Consider the following 19,684-nt stretch of genomic DNA (forward strand, 5'->3'; position numbering starts at 1 on the left):
TCACTTCTCAGAGTTAGATTTCTTTCTGTCACCAAAAAACGATCTTAGATTGGAATTTCCAGTCTGGAATTTTCTGATCAACACCAATGAGGTAATCTGTCTCAAGGACCCTGAACATTTCCCAAAAGAGGCCATTTGCGTGATAAAACCCTTCCCACTCCAGGTCCTGGAATGCTTTCTTTTGCTAATAGCTTCCTGGCCCCACCATTCTTTTGTATAAAAACCTGTTATGCCAATTATATCTCAATAAAACTGGGGGTGGGGGACTTTAAAAAAAAAAAAAAGTCCCCGGGTTACAGAGTCCCTTGATTATGCCACTCTCTCTTGCACTTGATTTAATCTCGCGATGTTTTGTGTCGTATCTGGGCTGCCTGGGAGCGATGGGCCATACGCCCTCTAGCCTGGCTGTGCCGTCTGAGGGACACCCTATGATGTCCGCCCGGCGACAAACGCCGGCGATGCATTTCCCCGTCGTTAAGCACTGCGTGACTGTATGTGAAGTAGTACATTACTGCCCAAAAGGCATTTTTAAAAGTTCCAACTTTGCTTTCCGGGGTAAAATATTTGTACTTACTAATTCAGAGACCATTATTGGCCACAATGAAGTCAAATGTTGGGGAGATATTCTTAGCAGCAAAACTCTGAAAAAAAGAAACATCTGAGCAGCAACTATGGATGTCTGTCCAACTCTGAGATTGTCTGTCAGGCGTTCTAAGGAAAGAAAATTTTAAAGACGTCACACAAATGTGCAGTTTGAGATTTCTCATTAGACAAAAAAAAAAAAAAAAAAAACACACACACACACACAAAACCTGTAATTGCTTTGCCATTTGAACCACCACCCCGTATAAGAGATGGGTGTGGGGAGACCGTTTCTGCGCCTCGCCTACCCCCGGCCCTTCCTATTTGTGTGTGGCCTTTGCTAACGGAAGTGCATCAAGGGCTCTTACTTCCCAGCCACAGCTGCATAAAGAGGCAAGAACTTCTGATCGAGCCAGGAACCCATTGGATGATCAATACATTTTTTTCTAAGAGTTTGGAATATGAGACACGGAAACCAAAGACAGTCCGTGGTGAGTGACAGAACTACAGGATCACGCACAGAGGTGGGTTGGCGGATGACACCGTATTTGGGGGGTGGGAAGTGGAAGCAAAATGAGTGAATAAAATAGACTTATTCAGTAAAGTTTAGATTTGACGGCCATGACCAAAACTTGAATCTTGCAGGAGAAAAAAAAAAAAAAAAGGTTTGTGTTAAACACTGTAGCCTCAAAGTCTTCCCCACTTCTCTATTGAAATAATCATAGAATGTGATTCCTCTCCCCCATAATTTAAGGTTTCTTAGGAACGTAACGAATTGCTATAACAGAGAGAAGGCACAAATTAATAACGAATGAAAGAAAGGGTTTATCTACAGCTCCTATAGACTTACAAAGGATAATGACATTTGAATTACTATTTAAGTAGAATGCAAAATGGTACACCCAGTCTAGAAAATAGTTTGGCAGTTTCTTATAAAGTTAAACATACATGTACTTAAGGACCCAGTAATCACACTCTTGTGTGTTCATCCTAGAAAAATAACAACTACGTCCACACAAAAACCTAAACATAAATGTTTGTCATAGAGGCTTAGTAATTACCCAAAACTGGAAACAACCCAAGTGTCCATCAGGTAAATGGATAAACAAACTGTGGTACATCCATAAAAAGGAATATTAATTACCCATTAAAAAGGACCAAACTCTTGATACACCCAGGGATGACCCCCTTACTTGCCTTTGATGGACTCAAAGGCGTTACATTCAGTGAACGAAGCGAATGTCAGAAGGTCATATACTGTATGATTCTATTTATACAACATTCTCAAATTAAAGTAGAGAGCGGCTCAGTGGCTGACAGGGGTTAGGGCTGGGTGGACGGTGTGACCACTCGGGTGGAGACGGGGAGGGGGGGCTGCTTCGTGGTGGTGAGAGCTCCACATCCCGGCTGTGATGCTGACTCCAGGACTTTGTCTGTGTGACGCCGTCGTCGTACAACCACACGCACACGGGCACACGCGAGAGTGGGCGCAGAAGCTGGTGAAATCGGGGGTCTCCAGCCGAGCCTGGTGGTGGCCCCGCGTCACTCTCCCGGCTTTGAAAACGGGTCCGGCAATGTGAGATGTCACATCACCGCAGGGAAGCTGGACAGATGGCACATGAAAGCACTCGGTACCATTTGTACAACTCCTTGCGAGTTAATGCATCTCAAATGAAAAAGTATTTTTGAAAAAATGGTTCGTACACATACGGCATGTTGCATGTTGGTGCTAAAGTCGTGAGATTCTTCTTCAGCCGAGATGGTCTATTTTAGAATCCCTAATTTTCTTCAATCTCTAATATTCCTTTCGTCGCTGAGTGATGAACCTTGCACACTTAAGGAATCCTTGTGAGCAGAGGCCTGGAGAAAGCCCAGCCTGGAACCCTCGCACACCGTTCCAGGCTGTGGAGTAACCACGTCTGACCCCGCTGTGATGTCTCCCATCCGTGAGCAGCAGACCCGACACCACGCACCGCACAGGGCCCCTCCTGCAGGCCAGGCCTGCTGCTGGGAGCCGGAGGGTCCAGGTGTCACCCCAGGTCTTGCCAGGTAGTGGCCACGCAACTTTAGGCGGTTGCTAGTCTCTGAGAGCCTGTGCCCTGGTGTGAGAACGGCTCAGCCACAGGAAGTTCCCCTGTGGTCGGGGCAGCCAGACGCATCAGCTTAAAGGGAGCGGTGTCACCTCTGGATCTTTCTGAGCCCTGCTCAGGGGCCTCGGTGGGGCATGATGCCTGTCCTCCTCCTCCTTTTAGGCAAACGGCATTTTGCTCCTTTTCTTTCTTAAAAATGCTTTGGGCTTGCTTACCGCTTCTTTTGCGATCACTGTGAAGTTTATGTCATTCTGAGCCAAGGTGTATGGAGCCACTGGTACCCCAGCCTGTGCCTAGCACCCCATTCGGAGCTCCTGGCTGGTGCTATGACTCAGGGGGAAAGGACCCCAGAATGGCTCCTAGGGGAGAAACATCAGAAATTCCCTATTCTGGCCTCTTTCGATTAGGCCTAATCCATTTACCATGGTCACAACTGTGAAGCTTCTGGGTGTATCTACTCCCTTGACTTGGGCACCACTGCTGCACGGGGACCAGTCAGGCGCCCCAAGACTCTGTCAGAAGACACTCTGAATCCTATCCCCCAGGACTTCACAGAGGCTGGCCCTGTCAACAGTCCTGGGGACAATGACAATATATAGAGAACTGCTTTGTAAATGGTCAGTTCATAAAATACGAAAGGGAGTCAAGTTTTTTAGACATGTAGTATTTTTAGAAATACAACGCTTGGTGGAGGGCACTCACTTAGAGAAATTCCTCCCTCGGAGCCCATGCCACCTCCTATCTGTCGGCATCACACACACGCAGATGTTCGAATACACGTTATGTGTATAAACACAATGCATAACCTATGCAATATTATGCTGCCCCCACCCCTCTCTCCCTGTCGCAGGCGGGATTTCTCAGAATTGTTGGATGTTTAAATCCTGCCACGGTCAACTTCTCCACACCGCTGTCTGAGAAGGGCTCTTGCTTGCTCTTTCTTGTTCTATACACCTCACATTGTCTCTCTAGCATTCTGGGCCTCACCCCAAGTTGTAAACTGGGGAGTGTGCGCTGGGAGGCGGGGGAGAGAAGGAACAGGTATTTGCTCAGGGGGATGAGGCACTGCAAGGACGGCCGGGCCCGCCGCCCAGGGCGCTCCCTTTCCGCTCGCCTCTTCTCGCCGCTGCCGAGAGCTTGGACTTGACGCTGCACCTTCGGGTCGCTGTCCAGGGCCCTGGTGCTTAAAGCGCCACCCCGGACGCTGCGTGCCAGCTACAGCGAGCGCAGCCCTGTTCTCTCTCCTGCGACTTTCCGGAATGCAACCACCCCGGACGCTGCATGCCAGCTACAGCGAACGCAGCCCTGTTCTCTCTCCTGCGACTTTCCGGAATGCAACAAAGTTCGGCTTCGACTCTGCTCTCGGCAGGAGTGTTTGCGGGCTGCCAACACCCTTCCTGAATGAAATTCCCTGTCACCAGCTCATCGGATCAGCCTATCAGGATTCAAGAAAGGATTTGTGACTATTTGAATGTTTGCTTTCATATGTCCCAAGTACTCAGGACATTATGATGTGAAAACCTGTGTTTTACATGTTGAAATTATGTCAGTTGAAGTATAAAGGTAAAGTATCATTTTATATAACTGTGAAAGCTGTTAGTGTTTTGAAATAAAACAATTAAGGCCTGTCAGGAGTTAATCAAGTGGGGAAGTGGGCTGACAGTTAGCACTACCATCAAGAATCATTGTTATGACCTTAAGAAGAGCACAGGCTTCGTGAGCTGACAGATATTAAAAAAAATAAAAAAAATAAAAATAATTAAGGGCAGAGTAAGAGATTTATTCCATAATTCTACCTGGAAACACCCGAGTGCCCTTCCACTGGTAAACTGGTAAATCACAGAATAGAATATTATTCAGAAATAAGAAGAACTGGCTATTGACGAATGCAATAGAATGAATGACTCTCCCATACGCTGTGCCCAATCAAAGAGGCCATACACCATCTAATGACATTTACGCGGCATTCTGGAAGAGACGAAACCACCTGAACAGGAAGCAGTTTTGCAGCTGCCAGGGGCTGGGGGGAGGGGAGGGGCCTTCTAAGGGCACGAGGGAGCTTCCTGGGGTGATGGAAATGTTCTGTGTCCTGACTCCACAATTACGTGACTCTGTGTGTTTACAAAAATTCATAAAACTGTGTAACCTAAGGGTGACTTTTACTGTACGTAAGTTACACCTTAATAAACCTGCTCTCCCAAAAAAGGATTTGCACTGTAATTCTAATATTTGTAAAACTGTTTGTTACACTAGTCTTCATAATAGTAAACAAAAAATCCTTTAAGAACTGTATGAATTTTATTCGATTCCATGTAGGCTATGAGTCCTAAGGAAAAAAATATTCCTGTTTGAGCATTGTTTCTTATCTTGGAGGAGAGTGAATTAAAACAATGTCCACTTTGCCAAACCAACATTTTATAAGGAGGAAAAAAAACCTTCAAAATCACGTATAATATCCACAATAGTTCTTTTGAGGGAGACAGACAACATAGTTGAGTATGAAGAAGAGAAAAAACTGTTATGGAAAAATTAGGTACGTCTCCAAAACCTTGCCCTTCAGTGGCCTCAGGGAGTTAGGACTGCAGGAGGAATCCAGCAGAAGGCAGGGCTGAGAAAGCACCATCGGAGTTTAAAAAATTACTTAATACAAATTAATAGCATTACAATAACTGATTTTTAAAATCAAAGTTTCAGATTTGCCGTTGCATTTCCTCAGTTCGTCTGCCATCGGCCCTGCTGCGTACTCATGTGTAACGCTGGGCCATTCTGCCGCAGCCACTTGGGGGCCCACGGGGCGGGGGTTGTGGGGGGGTCTTACCTTGTATCAGAGGGAGGTACAGGTGGTACTGATCCAGTTCGCCACTGAAGACGGCGAATGCCTGGCGCTTGAGCAGCATGGCTTTCTGCTCGCAGCTCGGGAACAGTTTTAAAGAGCTGCTCTGCATGTCTAGAACGAATGCAGAAAACACGTTCCAGTTAGTGGGGAAACTACCCTTCGACGGTCACACCACTGCAATGCCTGTGTTCCTGGGGAAAAGCCGTGATCTTGATCACGTAAGGGCACGGGGTTATTATCTGCATATTTACTGGTAAAAACACTTATTCCTTTAATGAGGGTTAACAACAGGGTATTGGAAGAGGATCTGAGGCATGGAAATGCACTCTTAAGATCATAGTAAACATATCGTGACCTTCAAAAGCACTTCCCCATTGTCGAGCGCTAGAGAAGGCGGGTAAGCATTCTCGTCGCTGTGTTGGAACCGGAAGGGCTCATTCGTTTAGCCCTGACACATCGCGCACGCCGCGTCACAGTCTGCGGCTCAGGTGGCACCACAAGGGTTTGAGCGTGGTTCCGATAAACGTGGCCAGAGGTGATGACGACGGCGCCGGTCCCTTAAAGTGCGACCCGCGAGCCAGTACCAGAACTTACTCATTAAATCTTTAAACATTGTTTTCTCATGCGTCAGAAGATGGTCAATAATGGACTTCCAACTGGATAATAAAAAAAGCAAAATGAATTAAGTATGCAAAGGATGACAATGACACTCCTCTTTAGTATTTATTAAAAATGACTTTCTGAAAAAGCAGTTAGCAGAACGAACAGTTTCTACGTAAGGGGAAGCTGGTCAAAAGCTTTTCGTTCATAACCATAACACAGGGGATGAATAATGGATTGAGCGACGTCGAGAATAATGAGTAAGTCCTAGCTTACGGTCAGAGAGAAAATCGACCGCCGGGGGGCTCTGGCGCTTCCGAGGGTCGCCCTTACATACACTTCTACGGGATGATAACCATGCATTTTGATGGTGGAAGGAAGCGGGGAGCAGTGAAGATGAAAACCATGACTTTTCGGACGGGCTCCCCCAAAAGGGCAACGGAATTTTACGGTGGGAGCCCCAGGGCTCCGCGGTGGCAGGGCAGAGTTTCAGGCCACACGAGAATGCTGACCGGTCTCCATCCTCCACCCCTGCCATAAGTAAGGACGTGCTCGGCCAGGCCAGGGGAAGGTCCTTTGACCTTCGCGAAAGGCGCTGGAAGTTCGCCTCGCAGCTCTGAGCTGGATCTCAGTGGGCCTCGGCTGCCAGCGCAGTGCCCGGCTGGCTGCAAGGTCTCAGCGAAAAGCCGTGAGTGTGAGCTGAGACGCGGGCTAAGGACAATGCGGCGTCACCAGCGGGCTCTGGCATCTTAATGCCGGTCAAATACTCTGTGATGACGAGACAAGGAGGCGCGAGACCAAGTGCCGCTGGAAGGCCGTACCGAGCTCTTTAGAAATAATGTTAACTGAAATTCTTTTGATATAAAAAAGTACTTTCCTATTTTTACGAGACTGACTTTCTTTCCCAGGAAGACAGAGTTAACATGCAGGCCTGTGACCGTGACGTCCTATGACTCGGGTCGACGCTAACTCTGCTCCCATTTTGGGTTTGGGGATTAGCTGAGTTAAGATGAAACGCTTTTTCCGCTTGGAGGTCAGGGCACGTGTTCCCGGGGTGGCGGATCTTACTGCGCACACGAAGTGTCCATCTGAAAGAACGCGGGGTCCAGGAACAATTCCAGGGCTTCCTTCTTCCAGGCGCGCTTGGTGTAGGCGTAGCCGCTCAGAGAGCTCAGCAGCTGCGCGCCCGCCCGGAAGCTGGGCGCGTTGTAGGCGCTGAGCGGGGGTGGGAGGAGGACAGGGTCAAGGTCAGAGGCTGCCCGCCCGAGGAAAACCACGGGACGCAGCCCCGTGACCTGCTTTCCCACGCGTGCGTGCGTCCGGCAGGGGCGCCGTTACCTGTGATTGCGTAAGTACGGGAAAACGTAATAGAGCAAGCGGGAGATGAGCGGCACGGCCTTCTCCTTCTCGTCGCTGCGATACACCATGTCCAGGAGAGACGCCAGGACCTGAAAGGGCGGGACCGAAGGAAACAGCGATCTTCTGAGGCAGGCGACAGACAGCGAGAACCGTGGTCCTGAAGTCACCCATCGCAGGTGCGGCCCGCGGCCGGGGCGTCCCCGGAGCCCTCCCTGGAGCCCTCCCGCACACTCGGCCCGGCCCCCGCCCCCGCGGGACGAGGAGCCGGGCGTGGCTGACCTCTGCCAGGAGAGACAGGGCTTGCACGCTGTACACCGAGGGCGCAGACGCGGACACCATCGTCGAGGCGGCGGTGGCGGCAGCATCTGCTGACGAGAAAGCATCTGCGTTTTACTGCTGACGGACAGGGCGCCATTTACTGCCCTCACCGACGGGCGTCAGGAGCTCCCACCTTACGTGCCGCCGGCATATGAATGTAACCTAGGCAGTATTCTGTTAACACGCGCAGAATCGGCAACTAACAATCTGGAAATTTTCATCAAATAAACTAGCTGGGACTCTGCTTTCCTCTCATTTCTATTCTAGTGAAGGAAACCTCACTGTCCCCTTGGATGAGCCAACTAACGTCCCGGCCTCTGAGCCCCCTGACCCTTTCTCTTCCTATAATCGTTGACTCGGCTCCAGCTCAGCCACCGCCATCACCATCGCACAGTCGGCCTTAGCAATTTCCAAAATCTCCATTTCCAGCATCCTGGTCTGACACGTCTCATCCTTCCTGCTCACAACTCCTGGAGTCCCGCTCTGACAATTTCCGGAATCCCTGTGCGGGCCCCGAGTCCCTGGCGCCCCCCACCTTAACTACCCTCACTTCGCTGCCCGCCCCCCACCCCTGCTTCCCGTGGTCTATCGGCGACCTTGCGAAACTCCCTCAACTCTTGCTTCTCTCTCCCTCCGAAGTTCTCGCCTAGAGAAATGCAACGCTGGCTACACCCTGTGACCCGCCTACGTAGCTCTGTGTAGCTAAATGCCCTGGAGAAAACCAAACCACTGGGAAACTGATCCCACTTTATTTCACGATCAGGGACCCTGAAGACACCGGACGCTGCCAGATAACCGCACCCCGCATTCCTCAGCGGGGCGCGGCTTTCTCAGTGCCCCTCCCTTCTCAACTAACACCCTCACTTCGTCTTTCATGGACAAAACTAATGCACTCATTCGGGAACCCCCTCGGCCTGGCCACTACGAGCTATTAACCTCTGCGTCCTTTGCCTTGTCTCCTACGCAGAACACGTGTCCCCAGCTCCTAGCAAAGAACAGTGATGCTACTCGTGATAGTAAGCCTAGCCCCACGGCCACCAAGGGCTTCGCCTTCTCGTTATCCTCTCTCTCTCTGGTGCGAACATCTGCTCTGCTGCAGTTTCGTCCCCACGCGACATGCTCTGACACACCACAATTATTAAAGATTAAGTCCAGAAACAGTCAAAGACAGTCTTTGGTCCTCGGTCCCACTTGGTTACTGCCCTACTGACCACTGAGCTTCAAAGAGTCATCTGCATTCAGCGTCTCCTCCTCCCCCTCTCCCGTCTCCCCCGCCCACTCCCAAAGGCGTCCACGCTGTCAGATGAGGACAGTGGGCCTCTGTCCTATGTTACTCTACTTCCCTGCGTCCCTCCTCCCTCCTGCTTGAACCTCTAGTCTCTTAGTTTGCAGGACTCTGTGTTCTCGGCTTTTCTTCTCCCCCAGTGAACATTTAATTGTTTTTTCTGGCTCCCGTTCTTTTCCAGACATCTCAGACTTAATCATGCAAAACCAAGCTCAAATGCACTGTGCAAAATGTTCTGGCTTCGGCCTGCTCTGCTTTAATAAGTTGCTTAAGCCGAAACCCTAAGTCATCCCTGATTGCCCTTTTCTTAACCACCACATCCAAATCCATCAGCAAGTTCCGTTGACTCTGTATTTAAGTCAGTCCACTTTTCCCTATTGTCCCCGGCCTCCAAGCCAACATCCTCTCTTGCCTGAGCCACTGTGAGATCCTTTTAACTGAATTTCCAGTTTCTGTCCTCGTTCCGTCCAGCCCACACAGCTCACGGCAGCCAGCGTGCTGTTTCCTACAGATGGAAGGAGATGCCGTCACTGCGCCACACACTTCCGTGGCTTCCTGCAGCAAACGGGGTGAAATCCACTCGCAGCCGTGCTCTGTATCGGACCCGCCCACCGCCAACCCCCACGGCCGTCCCTGACATCTTCGATTGGTCACCGAGCTCTCGCCACACCGGTCTTCAGGTCTGAGCCCACTGCCACCCCCGAGGAGCTGCCATGCCGTCCGGGCAGTGCCTTCCCGGGTCTTTGCACAGCTGCCCCTTATCTTTCTTCGGGATGCGTCCTCTAACATCTAAAGTGGCCCCTGCCCCACTCCCGGTCACTACTCATGACATCTCATAGTACGAAAAGCCACGTGGACATTCTCCTGGCAATTTACTTTTTCTTTTTTTGTTGGCCCTTACAACAACTTTTATTTGAAGTACTTTCGGATTTTCAGACGGTGTGAAGAGGAACCTTTGTTAACTTAGTTTTCCGCGGTCTTCTTCCCTGCCCATTTGGGCGGCCGCTGTGGCGCCGGTAGGCAGCGGTGTGCGGCACGCTCCAGGCACGCTGGCACGCAGGAGCCTCCGCGCCCGCCGCTCGCACTAAGAACTAAGTGGAGGAAAACGCACCACCCTGAAGCCTCATTCTGCATCATGCTTCACACGGCCCACCGTTTGTTCAAGGCTGGAACAAAACAGTTGTGATCTAAACACTCGGGTTTTTGGCACTAATTAACGAATTAAGTCTAAGAAGCTCAAAAATCACCTCGAGCTTTAGAATGCTATGATTTCTTTTTAAAAGTCAAGGAACTGCAGTTATCGCCTTGAGGTTCAATTTAACGACGGCACCGAAGCCAGGCCCGATGACAGGCGACGCGGCTGGGACAGCCGCCCTGGTGGCGGAGAAGATGGATCTGTTTCTCCGCACACAGGGCAGGAACAGCTGAGGGCGAGCCGGCCAGGGAGAGGCGGGAGCTCTTTTTCCAGAGCCATTACTAAAACCATAACCGCAGCCTGCGAAAGCGTAATTGTTAGTTTCTATTAGCCAATGATAGTTGACTAGTTCTGGCATCCACCCCACGAAGTATAATTATTTCTCTCGGGCAGACCACAAAACCAGCTGTCAAGCAAACGAGTAATGGACGTGCGTACCACAGCTGGTCCAGCATACACCCCATCCTTCCAGGTGGGGGCCCACTTCCTGCGGCTCCGGGGCACCCCCAGGTCAGCCACGTGGCCCAAGAGGAGCCAACCAGAATCTCTGCACGAGACGTGATGACCATGATCTGAGCACCTGGTGTCTGCCGTGCCGAAAACAGATGCTGACGCCTGGGCTTTTCACTAACGAAAGCCAAAAGGGTTCTGCGTTGCTTCTGCCAGTCTAAGCTGCATTTCTGTTACTCACAAGAGGAAAAAACCCTAACTTCTCAACACGTCTTCCCTCATGTGTTAAAAATCGCAAGTTCGGCTTTGTTTCTACAGACGTAACTACTGCTAATGATGATGATAAGGGTAATAAAACACGACAGAGCAGTGTTTGGACATTTTGAACACTTGTGCAGGATATTGTGCTTTCAAGAACTTAAATGTATTTTTTTGCCCTCTGTTAAATTCGATTTCCTCATCCAGTGATGAGCAATATAGGTACTGGGTGTGTCTTCCTGTCCTGTGTTAACTGATAGTGAGCAAACACAGTTACTTGCTCCAAGATGTACTTCATCCTGAAAGAAAGATGGTAAACCAACTAGAATCGTCAGGTATCACAAAGAGCAGCGTGCCCACTGAGACCCACCCTGGACCACTGTCTCATGCTGTGCCCGCCAATCCAAAGGCATCGAATCACCAACTCTGCGAATCCCAACCAGTTCTCCACTTTGAAAGGCCTGCCAGGAAAGGTTCAGCCAAGGCCTGACAACCCTCCAAACATCCCCTCCAAACTCCCCCTGCTGAGATACTCCTGTGCCTGCCGAGTGTCTCCCTCACCGCAGCAGGTCTCACGGCCTAACATCTGCTTGACTGACAGACCTGCATGGTGGTCTTTAGGGCCCTGGCCATTGACGACCTACACTTGCACTTAACTGAGACTCTTCAAGAGTATCTGGCTGATCGGGGTCCTCGGAGTAGATGGATGACTCTCCTCTGCAAGCCTCCCGGCCATCTTTTAGGAAGTTATCACCATTAGAGAGGCGGGGGTGTGCCTGGTTTACACGACCTCTTATTATAAAAGCTCCACATCCAGGGCAATGAGGACACACAGGGATCGGGGGGAGGCGAGGGTGCATCGGCCGGAGACGAAATACACAACACAGACTGCCTGGCAGCCGCCTGTCGCTTTACTCGGCTTTCCTCCCACGGGTCCACATACATTTTCCTATTTTCCATCCCCTACGGATTTTTATTGCTGGGTCCACGCAAATTATCTTGGGAGTTACTCTCTTGGGCCCTCATCTCAGCTCATGAGGGTCAACATGGCAGCCTGTCGCTTGGGGCACTCGTAGTGGAATCCTGTTTCTTTACATACGACACACTGGAAGAAGTGAGAACAGTTTACTTGTAAGGGAAAACTCGGCCCGCTAGCTGGCAGCAGGCATGATTTTCTGGCCTTTCTACACCTACCGTGCAAGTCTTCCTCAGCATCGGATTCTTCCAGAGAGATCTGAGGCTGGGCCTTCACTTCTAGGTTTCGGCTGAGCCAGCTGGTTTGTTCCAAGGAAGAGCCGGCAATGTTCCCCACGGCTTCTAGGATTTTTTGAGTGACCTCCTGAGAGGAATCAGGAGCAAAAGGAAGTTAATTACAGAAAAGACTCTCCTGTGCCGAAAACAGCACCACCCAACAGAAACGCAATGCGAGCCACACAGGTAATGTTAAATTTTCTAGAAGCCACATTAAAAGGCAGCAGAAAAGGAAAAGTTGGTAATGTTGAACCCAATATATCCAAAATGGAATAAAGTAGAATCAGTACAGAAATTATTTATGAAATTTTGCATTCTTTTGTACTGTCTTTGAAATGGGTGTGTATTTCACACCTGACGCATTCAACTCGGATGAGCCACAGGTGGCCAGTGAACACTATATTGACCAACGTGGGCGAAACACAGAAACAGGACGTCGGCGCGGCACGTGGCATCTAGCAGATTAGCTTCCCGCTTTAACCTTTAGGATCATGGGTTCTTGCTAGAAATGCACCTTTCGATAACGTAATAAGGAACAAACTTAAATTGACTTGCTGGAGGTGAAGTGAAGAGTCATTCACATCAAGATTACAAGCAGCGAAGAGTCTGCTCAAGTAGCTGGGACGGATGGGAACTCCGAGTAGGTTTCTCAAGCCAGTTTCACCATGTGTCACCGGCTAAGAGGGGCTGTGTGTCCCTGAAATACGGGAACTGGACAATCCTGACTTGCACCATGAGGCCAACCGTGTGTGTGGGCGTGAAGTGAGAGCATGTCTGCCTGCCGAGTGGCAAGGGGCACACGGCAGGAAACATCCAGAAAAGGGGTGGAGGGCCTAGAGGAGCCCCCATGTCATGTGCAGAGTGGATGGGGAAGTGTAAGGTACCTCGAAACAGCAGGAAGGAGTTAATGTCGGGGAGGCTGGGGCATCATGGAATAGAAGTGGGGAACACTCAGACCTCCCACTAAATGGAGCAGAGGTGAGGTCCACTGGCTGCACCGGCTGAGGAAATGTCTGAGGCCAAAGCTATGGGGTGGGAGGGGGGAGGGGGACACGGGACCAGCCATGGGGAACAGGCCTAGTGGGGTTTGTCTAGGAAAGTGGTACCCAAACGCTGGCTGTGGTGCCTACCCTTTACGGGTGCTTTCTTCTCTACAAGGTGAGGTCCAAAGAGTCCCCAGATGCTCTAATTGCGCTTCATGATGCCTTATACAGAACCCCCGTGGTTCAGAACTGGGAGCTGGACGGGCCTTGCACAAGTGCTGGGGGGCCTAACAGGAGCAGGAGCAGCGTCAAGGCTGTAACACACGCACCCTGCTTAAACCGGGCCACCATCTCAAAACCCTGCGATCAATGATTCTGCTGGCTGCGAAACAGTGACTTCTAACTCCATCATTACTTCTATTTATACTTGGCATTCTACTTGAAGGAGATTTTCCTTCTCCTCTGGGTTAAGTTTTACTTTTAATTTTCAGGACTTTTGAAATTTCCTATGAGTCTGTATGCATTGCTTTAATAAGGGAGTGAGGGTTTAAGGAAAGACACCCACATATAAAGTTATCATCCCAGTTGTGCGTAAGGGTCAGCGCCACAGCCGCCCACGCACAGTGGGAGGGAGAGGGCAGCTCGTGGACGTCAGCGGACGCCCGAGCCGAGCGCGAGAACCTCCGCCGGGGGACTATCGAGCCCTCTGCAGACGGCCGCGGAGGACGTGGGACCGGAGGACCAACGGGAACTGACGATCCAGCTCTTCCCGGCGTCTGTTACCCGCAGCGACACCCTCTGCAGACGGACGCCGCCCCGGGACAGTGACACTCTGCTCGAGTTCTGCACCTACAGACCTGCAGGTCCTTTTGATCCTTCTTGCTTTCCAGGTTGGGCGTTCTCGTTACGAAGTCATTCAGCATGCTGTTGAGAGACAAGCCGGTTCAGACTGAGAATGCCGCCGGCACGGAACACGCGGCAGCGGACGACCGCGACGAGAATGCTGCGACTCGTACCTGAGCAGCAGGAAGTATCCGGGCGGAGCCAGGTTCAGCTGCACGGACTCCTTCAGCACGCCCAACAAGGAAGGGAAGTTCTCCTGCAAGGCCGCTGCCGGGAGCCTGCTTTCCAAAAACAGAGAGAGGTGGCTTTGAGCACTGCTGGGGACGTGGCTTCTGGATTCTCAGTTGTATTTCCATGTGGAGGTTGCTGGTTCGATCTCTGCTCCTCGGTGGGGATCTGAACAGGCAAGATGGCTGTAAAAATAACCACTGGCATCTGAACGCCCACTGTATTTGTATGACAAAGGTCAGGGCTTTGCCTCATTTGAGATTTGCCCAAGAGAAGGTTACAAATAATGCAAGAGGCATTTTCAAAGCATGTGCCAGACCAGTGGCTTAGATCTCCTGATCGTCTGTCTAGTCAGGGGGCAGTGAGATGCCACGGGCTATAGAGCCAGACAGAACTGGGTTCCAATTCCAGACTGAGTCACCGCCAACAGGACGGGCAGGCTAGACCCTCACCCACAGAATTTCCTGGACGTCAAGTGCACCGGACACCCTAACAGTCACCCACCCACACATAGCCCGTTTCCACTGTCCCCTCCTGAGATCTCTTCCCTCAGCTTCCCAGTGGGGGCACAGAGCCCAGATGCTCCAGAAGGAGACCTCCATGGGGGCAGGGCTCGCTCTGTAGCCCCAGAGCCCTGATGCACAGTTGGTATTTCATAAATAAATAACTGAAAAGCACTAGGCTCTAGGATCAGGCCAAGACTGCTGGTACTTATGGTAAAAAGAAAAGATCAATAAAAAAAGGGGAAAATACCCACCCATAAACAAGTCAAAAAACAAAACGATTGTTTATAAGCACATTTTAGATCTAGACAGACAACTGGCAAGCAGAGGGAAGATGGCTTATCTGAGACTGAGTGGCTTATTCTTTTTTTCAGTTACAACATACACGAGCTAAACCTTGGTACTCTGGCAAGAATCTGGAGTTTGGAGACCTGAAATCCTGCCGCTGACAGGTCAGATGTTCCGTTTCCTCCTCTATAAAACTAAAAGCCTTAAACTAGAGCATCGTCTTTGGTCACTTGGGCCTGACTCCGATGTCATTGGTAACAAGGAGTCACCCGCCTGAAGGTCACAAAGTGACAAGTCAGCGGTCACCCGCCAGGAAGATGACCTTCGGCGGCCCTCAGGTGGAGCCTCGCGGGGAGTGAAGAGGATTCAGGATCGCTGCCACAAAGTGAAGCCATAGGGCACAGTGGCTGCAGGTCAGCCACGGCCAGGTGGCCCCAGGTTCAAGCCCTGGTCCCTGACTTACTCCTGAGTGATCTCGCCAGAGCCTGCTCTGCAATAGGAGGAGGGTGAAAATCTAACCTGCAGCTGCTCTGAAAGCTCAGATGCCACTCAGGCCACTGTAACAGAAGCTCGCTCACGTTACTGTACACATTGGCTGTCACGAGGAGATGTGACCGCTCGTCCAACTCCAGGAGGAAATAAAAACAGTGGTGTTTGTGGGTGAAGGGTCCCTGGCTGGTCTCTACTTAACCCCAGACCCGGGGCTCCTGGGACTACGACCCTTGATTTACCTTCCTGCGACCACAGGACGAGGCGAGGAGAAACGACTGTGGACTGTGAACTGCTAACCCAGAAGCCTGCGCCTCCCTGTCAGATCCACTTCCTGACAGATACGTGAGGATGCCAGGGCTTCCTCAGGTGGGGTACGCGCCCCCCTCACCCTGCCTCCTGCAGCCAAGAACGTTCCACACATAGGGGGCCTGGGAGCTGCACCTGGAATGTGCCAGTGTCAGACCTGAATGAGACCCTGTCAAACGTCCCTTCCGTCTGCGGAAAAATGCCTGGGAATCTGTTTCTAACCTCCCTGTGGCTGAGACGGCTGAACACGGAGATGAAGCTCGGTAAACCCGAGCGGAAGACACCCAGCAGAACACCGGGGTAAGCACGGAGGACAGGGCCAGAAAGAATCACTCCTCCGTTTTCTAAAACAAGTCTGAATACTTCCCAGTTTTTTTTTTTTTTTTTGGTATCAATTTAACACAAATTGTTTCTTTGAAAGTTTACCTCGCATAAAGCTTTGCTGATATACAGTGTTCAATTTACAGCACACGGATTTGAAAGTGACAGATCTCTGGAGAAGGAAAGTAAGATGGTCAGGGCACTCGGGAGGAAAGCAGGATATCATTAAGATATTTTCGTCAGTAGTCAAGACACGTAGTCAAAGTTAGCATTTGTAATCGTCGAAGTAACATCTATAACTGTGACATGTTTTTGAGGGGGTCGCATTACCTTTGGATGAAAGCTGAGCAAAACTGTAATACGGGGATATCCACGAGGGGCGATTTCTGAAAATTAAAGCAAAACCAATCACTCCAGGTTGGTAGCAGATAAGGTTAAAAAAAGACTTCAAATACAGAATGACACAGATTCTACATCCTAACAAAGCAAAGGCTTTTAGCAGAAGAGTCTTCAAATATAATAACAGCCATGAAAGTATCAACGGGAGAGTCACAAAGCAAATGTATCCTGTGAGGTCCCTAACCATTAGCGCCCCTGCTGGTAGGCTTTTAGAGTGGTTCCATTAATGTTTACCTACTTTCCATTCAGGCTTTTGACGAACATTCGGGGAAAATGTGCCACTACTGAACCTCCCAAAACAAAAGTTGGGGGCCTAATGTGGACCTTTATGAATGCCTTCGACCAACTACTGACAAGAGACAATTAAAAATTCTAATTCTTAGCTCAAGGAATCCCCTCAAACTCAGCCCAAGCAATGGCCCTCAATCTCAAGTGGTGAGAATTACTTAGAAATTGGTTTCTTCCTTGCTTGTAAAAAGCCACTTGCACAAAGTACTCGTAATAGAAGTTGAGCTAATTAACTAATAGTGAAAAGTAATTTTACTTTTTGTGCAGCCAAAAATCAGTCGGGCAGATAAGATCTAGGTGTTTTTTTTTTTTAGCCTGGGAGTAGAAGTTGAAGATTTTTGTAGAAATTCAAATGCTGTGAGGCCGCCCGTGTGCATCCGACGTCGGCTCCTTAAACACTGAGGTGGTCCCCTGGTCCGGCCTCCCAGCACGAACCTTTAGGCTGCGCTGTCGCCGGTTCCCAACTAGGACACGGGCTGACGCAGGGCAGGAACAGTCTCACTAGTTAGGGGTCCCCACATCTGCTGCTCTGAGTTGATTTTCAACAAACGTGGAATGAAGGGGGCCAGGGCTCCGAGCATCACCGATGGGTTCGAAGCCCACGCGGCGCCAGGCCTTCCGGCACGGACATTTCTACACAGGGCGTCCCTGGGCCACGTGCAGGTGGCCCTTTCAGAGAGGCCCCAGATGGAGAATGCTACACCACGGCAGGCAGAGCTATCAAAACTGCCAAAACTGTCGGTCAGTTTTCTCACTAGGGGGTAAACAATGGCTGAAAACATTTGACTGCGAAGTTCGGCTCATGTTCACCATTCTGAGTGTGATGACCTTAACACCTGAAAACGGCATTCCTTTTGTTGGTTATAAAAATTATCGTGGTCGTCTATGGCCATGCCGCCCTGAACGCGCCCGAATCTGTCTGACCTCGGAAGCGAAGCAGGGTCGGGCTTGGTTGGCACTTGGATGGGAGACCGCCTAGGAAGACCATCTCTAAGTGCACACACGGCTCAGTGGCACTCGGCACGTCAGCACGGCCATGGCGCCATCACCGCCGTCCACCTCCAGGACTTCTTCATCGTCCCGCACTGAAACTCTGTCCCCAGTAAACACTAACTCCCTCCCCCTCGCCCCCAGCCCCCGGCGCCAGCATCCTGCCCTCTGCGCTACGCATCTGACCGCTCTCGGCACCTCGCAGAAGTGGAGTCACACGACGCTTGTCCTTTTGGGCCTGGCTCATTTCACCTAGCGTGAGGTCTTCCGGGCTCATCCATGTGGCTGTGTCGGAATCTCCTTGCCTTCTGAGGCTGAGAAACACCTCACTGCCTTGATGTGCCACATTGTGTGCATTCATCTGCTGATGGACACTTGGGTTGTTTCTACCTTTGGCTAACTGGTGTACAAATATGTGTTTTGGTAAAACTGTGTGTGTGTATTATATATATATGTTTTAAATGTAATAATCACTTTGTTCATTCCATGAATTTTTATTTAGAGAATTATTCTTAAATTTTTCTTAAATATATAATTTTAAATCACTTGATAGAAGACAATTATTTCAAGACTGAAATAAATCTTTGGTTTCTGTCAAATTAATTGAGGATAAAACAGCTCCTGCACTTTTTGCTAAAGAGGTCTGCTTTGATAAAAGCAAAAATCTCTAGGAGCATAAAGATGTTAAACCACAAAGTCTGTTCTGTTTCAAAACTATCGTGCATAACTGAAAAGGGTCTGTATGCACCGCAGACCTGCTGGACGCCATGCAGAAATTAACCCGAAAAACTACGGAAGCTTCATGGTTCAATCACCACAGCCTTCGACGTTCACTGTGGCCAGATCGAATCTCTCCTCTCTCAGAATGTCTAGCACGGGTTACATCCTCTGACCTGTATTTTCTTCTAGAAAAATTTATGCACACTTTTAACTTGCCCTTTGATGAAGAAGCTCTCCCTGACGGACTCTAGTCAGGCCCCTCCGTGCTCTCCTCCTGATGAGGCCTCGGCCTCGGCCTATCAGGACGGAAGCTTTTAGCACGAACCATTCCGTCCGCCCTGTAACACCGAGAGACCTGAACCAACACCAGCATGGTCGCCAGCAGCTCCAGGCCCTGTCCCCAGGGTGATGACCCGGCCCTGAGAACGCCGGCCGGAGAGGAAGCGCGAGGCTGCCCGAACGACTGGCGTGTGTCTGGCTTCGCTCATCTTTGACTTCTTTTTGGCTGTGCGTTCCCTGATGGAAGTGCCACTTCCCCTTCCTGAAGATGTCCGATTTGGCGCGCAGCAGGTACGTGATTAGAACCCGGCACCGGGCAGCGCGCTCTGCAGCAGGGACGCGAGGACGAAAGGCACCGAAGCCTCTGGGGCACGTTTCGTGCCATCTCCCCAAAGCCCAGCAAAAACACCCCCGTTTCTGACCCCCCGAATCCCTAGCTGCTCTCGTGACCGGTGTGCCTCCCAAACGCGGGTGATGAGACCTGAGCTACGAGAACGGCACGCCTTCGTCGGGAGGCTCCCCGGGCTCCTGACCTCGTCCCCCCGGAGCTGCGGCGGCCTCTTCACCACCTCCTTCACCAGGAGCAGCACCGTGTCCGCCTGCAGGGCGCTCAGCGCACAGACCAGGTCGACCAGGGTCAGCTGCGACGCGCTCGCCGCCGGGACGATCTGCCGGGAACAAAGGGACTCCTTTAAAGCTTGCAGACAAACGGGGCCAGGTACGCGGTGACAGAGGAATCCGACTATGGGAGGTGAGCGCGCAGTGTGAACACACACAGGCCTCAGTGCTAAGGCGTACAGCTGAACCTTCCTGGATTTCG

General features: G+C 50.7%; 1 protein-coding gene across 9 annotated transcripts in view; it reads right to left on the reverse strand.

Annotated features, from left to right (window-relative positions):
- The window catches only part of DOP1B (DOP1 leucine zipper like protein B), a 79,000-nt gene that overhangs the window by 3,658 nt on the left and 55,658 nt on the right, over positions 1 to 19,684 (reverse strand). For 3 of the 9 annotated variants that reach the window (XM_036219839.1, XM_036219845.1, XM_036219847.1), the window contains 12 exons: positions 19,398 to 19,532; positions 16,519 to 16,574; positions 14,224 to 14,331; positions 14,065 to 14,131; positions 12,168 to 12,312; positions 9,483 to 9,575; positions 7,747 to 7,832; positions 7,447 to 7,556; positions 7,177 to 7,323; positions 6,103 to 6,164; positions 5,491 to 5,619; positions 575 to 711 (listed from right to left, as the gene is read on the reverse strand). In XM_036219839.1, the coding sequence (XP_036075732.1) occupies positions 575 to 711; positions 5,491 to 5,619; positions 6,103 to 6,164; positions 7,177 to 7,323; positions 7,447 to 7,556; positions 7,747 to 7,832; positions 9,483 to 9,575; positions 12,168 to 12,312; positions 14,065 to 14,131; positions 14,224 to 14,331; positions 16,519 to 16,574; positions 19,398 to 19,532 (1,275 nt within the window). Of the gene's footprint in view, positions 1 to 574; positions 712 to 5,490; positions 5,620 to 6,102; positions 6,165 to 7,176; positions 7,324 to 7,446; positions 7,557 to 7,746; positions 7,836 to 9,482; positions 9,576 to 9,643; positions 11,273 to 12,167; positions 12,313 to 14,064; positions 14,132 to 14,223; positions 14,332 to 16,518; positions 16,575 to 19,397; positions 19,533 to 19,684 lie in introns of those variants that run through there. The other 6 variants (XM_036219840.1, XM_016123460.2, XM_036219844.1 and 3 more) reach the window with 6 other exon arrangements.

This window comes from Rousettus aegyptiacus, unplaced genomic scaffold, assembly GCF_014176215.1.
Source record: "Rousettus aegyptiacus isolate mRouAeg1 unplaced genomic scaffold, mRouAeg1.p scaffold_m13_p_4, whole genome shotgun sequence".
NCBI lineage: Eukaryota > Metazoa > Chordata > Mammalia > Chiroptera > Pteropodidae > Rousettus > Rousettus aegyptiacus.